This window comes from Callithrix jacchus, chromosome 3 (assembly GCF_049354715.1).
Source record: "Callithrix jacchus isolate 240 chromosome 3, calJac240_pri, whole genome shotgun sequence".
NCBI lineage: Eukaryota > Metazoa > Chordata > Mammalia > Primates > Cebidae > Callithrix > Callithrix jacchus.
Window position 1 is genome coordinate 147,689,071 of NC_133504.1, and position 12,116 is coordinate 147,701,186.

The 12,116-nt window shown below is 31.2% G+C and overlaps 1 protein-coding gene across 3 annotated transcripts in view; it reads left to right on the forward strand.

Annotated features, from left to right (window-relative positions):
• The window catches only part of GABRG1 (gamma-aminobutyric acid type A receptor subunit gamma1), an 84,103-nt gene that overhangs the window by 20,279 nt on the left and 51,708 nt on the right, over positions 1–12,116 (forward strand). For all 3 annotated transcript variants that reach the window (XM_035293789.3, XM_035293790.3, XM_035293788.3), the window contains exon 2: positions 2,928–3,076. Coding sequence is in view for 1 of the 3 variants with exons in the window: in XM_035293788.3 (XP_035149679.2) it covers positions 2,928–3,076 (149 nt within the window). In the remaining 2 variants the exon portion in view is untranslated. The remainder of the gene's footprint in view (positions 1–2,927; positions 3,077–12,116) is intronic.

The following is a 12,116-nucleotide window of genomic DNA, read 5'->3' on the forward strand; positions in this document are numbered from 1 at the left end:
AAAAATATTAATAAAATATTAATAGGAGGAGCAAAATTACCCCCCAAATTAATTATAGTCAATGACATTCAAATGATGAGAATAGTGTTGGTAGTCCTGATTTCTGAACATATTTATTTATTTTTTAATTAGAAAAAGGCAAGAATTTGAGTAACCATATCTACCTATTATCTGGGTTGTATATTGATTCACTGATTAACTTGCTATTGAAATAATTTTAGCTCCACTTACTTTTAAAAGAGAGGGCTATGATAACCTCAAATGATAACAAAATGAATAACCAAATTTTATAACTATTTTAATAAATATGGTGGAACTTTTTCCAGTGAGAAAATAATGATTATTTATCTAACCCAAAAAGTGTTTATGAGGAAGTACCAGTGACAATATATTTATTATATTGCTGCCCAGTGAATTTTTCCTGTACGTATACTCAGTACAAGCAGCAATCATCATTTTTCTTCTAATGAAATATGTAAATGGCCTCATCAATGAATTTCACTTACAATTATAACTTTTTTCACACCATAGGGAAAATAGTCTATAACTATTCCTTCTGGGTTTTCTCACATTCCTTGGGCACTTTATTAAGCTACTCTGAGTTTCATCTCTGCTTTCTTAACAGATTAGTGGAAGAAGCTCCCTCATGTGTCAGAACCAGGAAATTTGCAGTAACCTTTATATAAACTAAATATAGGGTGACTATATAATTAATCATGCAAAGTGGGCCATTTTGTGATGAGAAGTTGCTATTAAAAATTATTTCAGGACAACAGGTGTAAACCAGGATTTTCCTGGGAAAACCTCAATGCATGTTTACTTTATGCATAAAAATAGTTTATATTAATTGATTGACTTGCTATAGGCATGTAGTTTTTCTCTAGCAATAAAGATGGATTTTCTTCATAATTTTATGGCAAAGTAGGCCTTGTCTCTACTTAAATTAACTCTTTGTTATTAATTTGAAACTCTTGTTTGTTATATAGAAGAAAACTAATATAGTTATTAAAGTTTTTTTGCATACAAAAATTTCCTATGTCATCAAAGAAATTTGTAGGACATATTAAAGTAACTGAGATTAGTAAGATAAAAAGTATAATTATATGCTAAATGTCTCAAAGATGTTCTTTAGTCAATAAGTACAGGTTGCATGCAATTGAATGTGAGAAGCAGAAGCCTTTGAGAAGATGTCAAGATGCCCTCAGATATGTAAGAAAAGATGTCAAGATGACCTTATTTATGTAAAAGAGAAATGCTTAGGAAAGTTAAATGACAGAAAGAGGGAGTGGCAAGAGAGGCTTCAAGTAACAAAAGATGTTTGAAATGTATGAAAGTAAGGGGGGAAGAAGTTTTGGTTCAAAAGAATCTGAATGCCATTTACATATTCTAAGAAAGTTTTGGCCATGCCAGTGGGAATGCTCCAACACGAATTGTCCTTCAGAGTTGCCCCTAGTCTGGCATCAATGGATCTGAATTAATACTCATACTGTGTTCAGTTATTGACTGAAAGCATCCTGGGACAGCTCCGGTCAGGTGCAGACTCAGGGCTGATCCTTAGTGCTGGCAGGCAACTAATATTCCCACAGCAGGAGAACCAAGTGGCAAATTTTCAGGGCTGCCACAATAATTTCCTTAAGAGAGTATGATATTCTACCCCTCTATATAAAACCCTCTATTTAATTATTCATTTTATAATTTGAAACTTATTTCCGAGTACTATCTGGTATAAAAGAAGAAGAAGTTCATTCTTAGGTAGGCATTCTTGTCAAATTAACTCCTTTTTATGTATTTATATTATACAATGTGTACATGAAGATTTCAAGATAATACTAACATACAAAAATAATTTTTCTATGGTCTCTCTAGTATAAAATATTAAGTGTATGCATTATTCTATTTTTCCATCAAATCTTTTAAGCCACTTTATACATAGATGGCAATGAAAGCAAATTGTTTGTTATTTTTCATGTAATATCCAATTATGAGAATAATCTGATGCTTTTATAGACTCGTAACAAACAACAGCTGTGTACCTTTTGTTAATAAATTATTATTTATTTAAACATACTCTTATTGTTAAAAAATATGCAATCATAGATAATACTGTGATAAGTATCTTAATGTCTGATGCTTTTCCCTGTCATTTGACTGAAAATGTTTTCTCCTTTGTTAGAAAATAAGACCATCTAGATTAAGACTATAATTATTGTCTCAGTTTTGCCAATAAATTGATTTGTGCTTTTGCTATGTTTCAGTGGTCTTTGGTTTTCTCATTTACAAAATAGAGGAAGAGAGTTACTTAATCTCTCCAATGTCACTTCTAGTAAAATTTGTTAGCTATAACTTCTCCCAAATATATCTGGAAGATAAGTCACCTATTAATAATTTGATGATCAGAAAATTTTTGACAATGTTCTTGGAAAAAGATGGCTGGGTTCTTCTGACTTAAAACATGTGCACAACATGTTTTCTTTTTTATTCAAACCTATCTTTACTCATTTTTTCTTCTTCTTTTCTGCACATCCATTTTCATACATTTTACAAGACTAATTATTACATCTTTTCCTGTAATTATTTACGTTTTAAGGTTTATTTTTAGTTGTGATTGTTTAAGGTCACCACATATGGATGTACAGATCATATGTTATACAAATTTAGGGGACACCAGTCACATTTTGGTGGAATAATTTTTATGAACGTTAATGGCATTTATTATTTTAATATTGTATATTTCTTGCACGGAATTCTCAATTTTTGTGTATTATCACATCAGGGCACTTTGTATGACAAATGTGTTAATTTTACTAAATAATGTTTTTGTAATGCCTTTTTGTACCACTTTATAACTTTCTTACTCAATTGTAATATTCTTAAACTATACTTTTATACATAATTTGAACTTTCTACCATTTTTAAAAATCATTTAGTGTTGACAAGGCAGAAGATGAAGATGATGAGGATTTAACAGCGAACAAAACCTGGGTCTTGGCTCCAAAAATTCATGAAGGAGATATCACACAAATTCTGAATTCATTGCTTCAGGGCTATGACAATAAACTTCGTCCAGATATAGGAGGTAAGTCTGAGTTGCCATTCTGGTATTTTGGTGACTATTAAAAATATTATCACTGGTACTATTTTAATCATTTATTTCTTATTCCTTGAGTGTCTGATGTATGTCAGAGGATCTGCTGGATTTAAGGATTATTGGTTGGAATGGTCACTAATGTTTTGAGGAGTTCACAGTCTGAAATAATAAAAAGAGAAAAAAATATGTAATTATTTTCCAGCTGCTACAATATCTGACAAAGTTTTGATAAAACTGTCTAAAAGACTGAGCAGTACATCATAAAAGAGCCAGTATTTGAAAGATAAGTCAGAGTTCCAATTTTGTGCAAAACTGGAACTGACTGTTCTAATTAATATAGAATTATAACTCTTGTTGTATAGTTAGTACAGGTAATCAACTTTGTACTTCTTCAACATTGTTATTTTTGGTCTTTGGAAGTTATGCATACATTTTAAAACTTAATTAAATTGTAACTTTTCTGTATGATTCCTTAAAACAAAAAATTTATAAATCATATATGTCCTTAGTCATCAATCAATATATGGAAATTGAAATTTTTAACAAATTCAATTTTTACCATACCAAATTCATGAGAACATCATATATTGTTCTATTTATATATTTGTTTTCTGTTAATGTTTTCCATAAATTAATATTGCATGTGTTGTGTTAGATTTAATTTTTTTCTATTTGGAGTTTTTTTTTAATTTTTTATTGCATTTTAGGTTTTGGGGTCCATGTGCAGAACATGCAAGACAGTTGCACAGGTACACACATGGCAGTGTGTTTTGCTTCCTTTCTCCCCTTCACCCACATTTGGCATTTTTTTGATGCAAGCATAAATTCATCTTTTTAAAGTTATTTTCTGATTTGTATTACCAGTATGGAGAAATATAAAAGATTTTTTACTGTTCTTGGAAGCCTTGCTAAATTTATCAATTTTAATTATTTATTTTTAGATTCTCCTGGATTTTTATAAGATAGAGAATAATGACCATTTTTGCAATAATGAATATTTTATATTCTCACTTCCAAAATTATACTTTTTCATGCCATATTGCACTGGGTAAGACTAGAATATAATGTTGAATAACTCAAATTGTTCCTGATATCAGGAAAAGCAATCCCTATTTCACTGGTAGTTATGATGTTTGCTTAACCATCTTTTTTAAAGACACTTTTTTGGTTACCTTCTCTTCTTATTTTGCTAGAGTTTCTTCTTTCTTTGCACATCTACAATATGTGTGATGTAAAAACACAGTCTTCAAAACGAGTTTTTTCTGTGCAGAGAAAAATGTCAGAAAGCTAGAGAGAAGTGTGCTTAAGAAATTGAATGCTGAAAGGAAAAAGAAACAAAAGTGTGAATTTTATGCTGAACTCTGGCATCATATATTAGTAGTATTTGTTATGTATCTATCTGAGCAGTGAACTTCTTGCATTTAATTGATGTTCGTTTTATTTTAGTATTTTGGAAGTTTCATGTTTTTGTTCTAGTTTTACCCTTTTACTTGGATCTTAATAGCCTTAGTCCTCCATTTATTGGCCCTTCCTCAGGATTCTCGGTTGTTATTGATACTATTTAACCCCCACATACTGTCTATATAACAATGAATGAGATTTTTCTATTTTTTTTCTCTCTTCTTAGTTTTATTATTTTTAGTTACATATTTTCTGCTTTGTCACAACATATAATGTTTGTAAATTTGTTTAACACCATTTTCTCAATCTTTGTTTTAGTCTTTAGGCTCTATCAACATAGGCTAGAGGCTATTATATTTATGAAATTTACACAGGAACACAAAACGAAATACCATCCATTCTCACCTATAACTGGGAGCTAAATGATGAGAATTCATGAACACAAAGAAGGAAACAAGAGACACTCCAGTCTACTTGATGGTGGAGAGTAGGAAGGGGAAGAGGAGTAAAAAAGGTAGTGGGCTTCATACCTGGGTGATAAAATAATCTCTATGACAAACCCCTGTGACATGAGTTCACCTATGTAACAAACATGTACCCTGGAACCTAAAATACAAGTTAAATAATAATAAAAAAATTCTCATCGTTGGTATATTTTGCTAAAGTTATTTTAGTCATATCTCTCGAGTAGATTTTCAAAAGTTGTTATATGTAAAACTTATTTTTTGATTGACTGAAAATTTGAAGGATGTAGTGGCTACATACAAAATCCTCAGTTTATATATATTTTTCCATTGAGTTTTCACTTTAATAGCCTAATCATAACTGGTAACTCCCTTTGTGTGTTATTTTTGAAAAGTCTAATGTCAGTCTATTATTCAGCCCTTGTAATTTATTTAATCTTGTTTTTTCTCCTACAGGCCATTTGGATTTATTTTAAAAGCTTTCCACTGAATTCTTTTCTTAGTAAATGTTTCAGAGTAGTTCAATTTGGGTAATCTCTTTTCTAGACACTGATACATCTTTTTTCAAAATGTAATTTCAAGTTTTCTTTCAACCTTGGGAAAATTTATTTACTTATATATATATTTAGAAATGTAAAATTGAATATTTGTTCTATTACATTGTTGGTTTTCTTCTTTATGAATTCCCACTGTAGGTATGTTAGTCACACTTTGCCTGCCTTATATTTGCATGATATTCTCTTTGACATTCTGACTTCTGTTAATATCATTTGTATTCTCTTCATTATTTTCCTGCTATTAAACTGTTTTAGTTGATTTATTGATCACCATAATTTTGTCTTTTTCTTTTCTTTTATAAAGTCCAATTTTTTTTATTTCTTCCTGTTTGTATATGTGTGTGTGTCTGTGTGTGTGTGTGTGTGTGTGTGTGTGAGAGAGAGAGAGAGAGAGAGAGAGAGAGAGAGAGAGAGAGAGAGAGAGAGGAATGTATTTATCTTGCTTAGTTTCCAAATTATTTTATTCAAGATGATTTTTTCTTATTCCTACATTTTTGTTTGAATACACTTAACTGTAGGGAGTACTTTCTTATGGTTTCTTCTACTTATTATTTTGGGTGAGAATTTTCCACAATTGAGCTATATTGGATTTTGATATCCTATTTCTGCAATAATTATTTTGTCCTTTTCGTTTTGTGGTTTGCGGGTGTTTTACAAGATCCTTAGCTTATTGGTATATCTTAATGTCATGATTATAAAGTTCAGATACTTTGGATTTGATTGTGGTATTGGAGTATATTTATTTTGTAGTGGGGGAGAAATTCTATTACTTCCATTTAATTGATTCTTCTTTTCCTTGTAGAAGCACAAAGTACTCCCCTTGACTTTTCCTTGTCACTGTACAGTTTCTTAAGCTCACTTCTGTTTTTGTTTTTGACATTTTTCTTGGCCCAGAAACAACCTGTTTTGAACATCTCTTTCACATCACACATACTTAAAGATCTTTTTCCTCTGAGTTCTTGTGCTCCTCTCCAAATACATTCTTAAATGCTTTCATATTAATGATACAATTATTTTCTCTAGTGGTCTTGGGGATCTACTTTAGGCCCACCATTGACTCCCTCTGTCTTCTACAGAGCCTATTTCAGGCTGCTGTATCCATCATAAAGTATTGCCTTAGAGTAGAGGTAAGACAATATTTGAGCGATTTCTTTCCATGATTTGGTATTTGGGGTTTTGTTTGTATAACTTTTATAGTCATTTTGAAATGTGGGTATTTTTTGTCTTTAAGTTATGCAGAGGACTGAAATTTCGATTACTTTTGTTTTTCCCTTTTTGTTTTTTTTTACATTTTTGAAGGAAATATTAGGAGATAAAGACATAGGACGTTTATGTAAATTTTCTCACGTACTGCTTTAGAGTTTTACAATTTATTCCTTTGTAACTTCTTCTTTATCATATGGAGTAGTTAGTGAACATGGTTTAATTTTGAAAATTAGCCTGTGTTCCAGGTGTGTTTTTGTTATTGGTTTATACATTGATTTAATCTGTGTCTGAGAACATATTTGAGTCAGATTTATGACTCTTGTTCAAATAATCTATACATCTACTGAAAGAGGTATGTTAAAAGTCTCTAACTACAATCATTTACTTAGCCTTTTAAAACATTTTTAGTCCAGTAAGTTTTTGCTTTATACATATTGAAACTGTATTAGCTACACACAAATGTAGGGTGTTGTGTCTCCTTTTTTAAAAAAATGTTTTACTTTTAATTTTTATGGGTATATAGTGGATGTATATATTTATGAGGTACATGAGACATTTTGATATATGCATATAATGTGTAATAATCATATCAGGATAAATGGGGTATTCACCTCAAATATCTGTCATTTATTTTTGGTACAAACATTCAAGTTATAATCTTTTGGTTATATTTTAAATGCATATTATTATTTATTGTAATCACCCTCTTATACTATCAAATAATAGATATTATTTATTCTGACTATATTTTTATACCCACTAAATATTCCCACTCCCCCACTTCACTAGTCTCTGGTAACCATCATTCTATTCTAACTCTATGAGTTCAATTGTTTTGGTTTTTAACTCCTATAAATGAGTAAGAACACCTGAAGTTTGTCTTTCTGTGCCTGGCTTATTTCACTTAACATAATGTCTTCCAGTTCCATCCATGTTGTTGCAAATGACAGAATCTTATGTTTTTTTTGTGGCTGAATAGTACTCAATTGCATATATGTACCACATTTTCTTTGGGACTGTACAGCTACTGTTGAACAGCAGTTTTATCATTAGGAAATAATAATTCTGCACTGTAGAACACATTTTTCTATAGCATTTAATTTAATTGGTATTATATATCTATATTTGCTTTCTTTGGGTTATGATTTGACTTTTTAATATCTTTTTTCATCCTTTACTTTTCAGTACTTTTGTTTTCTTTGTTAAGTAATTTCTTTTAGAAAACAAAAATATATATATTGTTTCTGTTTCCTAGTATTCAAGTCTGATAATTACTTTCTTTTAAATGAAGTTATTAATGCAGATATGGTTAATGTAATTATTAAATATTTTGTGTCAAATCTACCTTTTTATTCTTTTGTTAATCTATTTGATTTGTTCTCTACTGCTTATATTTTTTCTATTCTTTCCCTTTTGAATTCATTAAATATGCACAGTGTTATTTTATCCATTATTGCCTTGTATACACATTCATTTATAAATTTTAGTGATTAAAACATCCATTTTTTACTTTATTATATTTAAACACAAATCAGTAACTTTATCATAATTTAAAGCAATTTCAGACGTTTTTGATAAACTGCAGTGCCATTTTGCCACTATGTCCACATATTTTATTCTACATTGATTTTATTATTATTGTTTTAAAGTGTTCAAAAGCAATTAACTTAAACCAATGACATCCTTTCTGGTGTTATTTCCTTTCTTAAATGCTCTATTTCCATTTAAAAATATTTTATCTCTAGTATTTCTTTTGGTACAAGTCTCTCAAAATGAAGTACTTCAGTTTTATATGAAAATTATTTTGTATTGCCTTCTTTTTGAGCGATATTTCCAATAGATATGGAAACCCTGTTACTTCCTTTCCAAACTTCATAAATATCACTCAATTTCTCTGACTATTACTATTCTGTTGCAGAGTCACATTCAACATTATGTTCCTATTTTGAAGATAAAACTTATTTTATCTATGGAAAATTTTAACATTTCCTTAGTCTTTGATTTTCTACCATTTTATTTTAGTGTTCTTAAATTTGTTTTGTTTTGAGATTTATATTGAGGAGTTTACGGGGTCTCTTGAATCTGTGGGTTGAAACTTAGCTGCTTTTGAAATTGTTGGCCTATATTTCTTCAGACATTTTTCTTCTGTCTCCATTTCTCTGCAACTCCGATTGCAGGTATGTTTGACCTCTGCCTTGTCACTACATCTTATTCTTCTATAATTTTCTTTGTACTCTATTTGTGTTTCAATCTGCTCTTTATTACCTACCTCATCTCCACTTCAATATTTTTTACCGGTAGTATTTACACCAAATTTTAAAATCAATTTCAGATATTCTATAATATTTGCCATTATTTCATCTATATTCTTATACATATGAACAAAAGTTATTTTAAAATCGTTGCCAACTACAATGTCTTGATCACTTGCGTAACTTTTTAAAATTTTCTTTTGCATTGTATCTCTTGGTTTAAGGTGATTTGGTTCTATTTCATGGAATGTTTATTAATTCTGTGTTGAATGTGAGTAGGGTATGTTAAAGATAATGAAGATTCTACATGACATTATTTTCTTCTGGAGAAGAGTTAATTTTGTTTCAGTAGTGAGATTGAGTAAAGAAATCCCTGTCATTGACTCAGAACTGGTATATGTCCTTTGGTAAAACTTTTCTTTTGCCCAAGACACAACCATTTGAGATGTCTAGACTGACATCCTGAGGTTTATAACAGGAACCCCTCCCCTTGTCTTGCCAGATATTCCTAAAATATTCATGATGCCTTAGATGCTTAGGAGCTGCTTGTACTTGATTTGTCAGAATCACATATCTATGATTTAGAAATCAGCAAATGCCTTAAGGGAAAATCACAGGTAGAATGTCCAGTTAGATGCTGTGTGTGTGTGTGTGTGTGTGTGTGTGTGTGTGTGTTCCAGGCAAGTCCTAGCAGTCCTGATAGCCCTTAATGCCAAGTTTTGTCTCTCCAGCCAAATACGAGAGCTAAAAGCTCTGAGCTGCTCTGTTTTGTTCAGCCAATTGGTGAGCTGTCAAACAGCGAATATACCAATGGGAAAAAAAGGCCAAAAAATAGTGTAGAACTCACCTCATTTTCATTGTTTTCAGGAAATTGTTACATCAAATTCTGGCGATCTTAGTTGCCCTGTTTTCTTCATCGTCTGTGGATGTTTATTAAAAAATAAATTTTATAGTCATCTTTATTGGAATGGATATTTTGATATCGATTAAACAACAAAGGAAGCATCAGCAGTCTGTATTTCTGTTTTACTCCTCATACTTTACTAATTCTTTATGTCTGTTTTCTCTAATGTATGTTCCTTAAAACTATAAATCACTGTATTCCTAATTGCGAAATCATTGCCTAAAATATAAACTAGGTTCTCTTAATATTTATCAGGTATTTGGAGAATAGAATCCATTGTATATAGTCTTTTTTAGTCCATCTGTGGGTATTTTGACAGTTGCCCTACTCCATGAATTTTGCATTTTAAGTACATTTATTTCAGATCAAGATATGAATGTTCAAAATTTATTTACACTTGTGATATTATCACTATGTTTAATACATTAGATTAACTATGTCCTGGATACTTTCATAACTGTATCATGCTTAGCAGCAATAATTTCTGTGCATCTTAGTATACATCATGGTGGCTTAATTATTGAAGTATTTTTTGTATGTGTTCCTTTCTGTCCAAAATACATTTCTGTGCCCTTTGTCTTTGGTGATACTACGAAAACTTATATTAGCAACTTACTGAGGTCTTCCAAACTTAATGGAGAATTAACATAAAAAGGTTTTGTTCATCTAGTTAAGCTTCTATTGCTTTATGGTAAATATTATTTTCCTTTTTTTTGCTTTGGTTTTGAGACAGGGTCTCAGGCTGTCATCTAGGCTTGAGTGCAGTGGCATGATCACAGCTCACTAAAGCCTCAACATCCTGGGGCTTAGCTGATCCTCTTACCTCAGCCTGCTGAGAACTGGGACTACAAGCATGCAACACCTCACCCCGCTAATTTTTGTATTTTTTGTGGAGACGTGGTTTCACCATGTTGCCCATGCTGGTCTCAAACTCCTGAGCTCAGCTATCTGCCTGCAGCCTCCCAAAGTGCTGGGATCGCTGGTGTTAAGTCACCAAGCACAGACTATTTTCCTACTTCTTAAGAACTTTTCAAGTAGATTCTATGGCTTTCCGAACAGTTTCAGTTATTAAACTAGTTCAAATTAATATAAACATTTAATATTCAGATTAAAAGACATCCTGTCCTGAGACACAGGGCAGACAGGCACCACTAAAGAGACACTGTGAGGGTCAGAGGATGGTTAGGAAGGGAGTAGTGTGGCCTGTTGTTTTATTTCATCCCTACCTCTTCTATGTTTCCAGTGATTGGGAAGTAGGGGAGATATAAAGAAAATTTGTCTATGTGTTTTAACTCAACATAGTTGCAACCTTGGTCTTGTTACTTGTTATTTCTTTTTGGGCTAACACCAACTGGCCTTAGGTGTAAGTTAAGGGGTAGACATATAAATAATGACTTTTATGGTTAGAAGGTATAAATAATTTTTGTTGTTTTTCATAGGCATTTTATGTGGCTCACTTCCCCAGCTTGGGAAATCTGGATGCTTTTCTGTATCTTCCACCTGCCTTAACTCGTTTCATTAGCAGTCTTGTTTGAAGATAGGTGCTGCTGATGCACAACTGTCTTGAGGTCAAAAAACTTTTGAGATGCTGCTAACCAAGTTATTTTCTTTTGACTTGCTTTATACCCACAGGAAAATAAAATATCCTAAAAGTGCTAAATAGTAGCACTTTCTTCCTCTGCTCTTTATTCTTTAAGTCCTATTACTTCTCTTTCCTTTCCTCAATCAGCTGTGGGAGCAAGAGCAGGTTGCCAAGTCTGCTGCCTAAAGTACAGAATGAAAAACCAGCCTTCAATTTTCCTGAGAAGATGTTCGTGGGGGAAAAAATATATACAATATATATATATATTTTATATATATTTTTTAAGAAATATATATATTTTAAATATAGATATATGGTGTGTGTGTATTGCATAGTGGAATATATAGGACACCTGTATTGTAACATGCAAAAAGTAATTTATAATGAAATATTTTGCATTCTATATGAAAATGCTCAGATTTAACTACACTGAAAGAAAAGATTAAGCTGCCAGATTCTTGCATTTATACACAGATGACTGTGTACTGGAAAACCCAAGTAAGTCAAGAGATATAAGTGTGTCTTATCAGTGACTCCAGTATTACCAGCAACATAGTAATTGGTGATATGGCTTTCGAAAATGGTGTACAATATTTTGTAAATATCAGAATAAAATGAATACAATCTTCCTGTGTTTTATGTAATACTGAATTCTGGAAAAA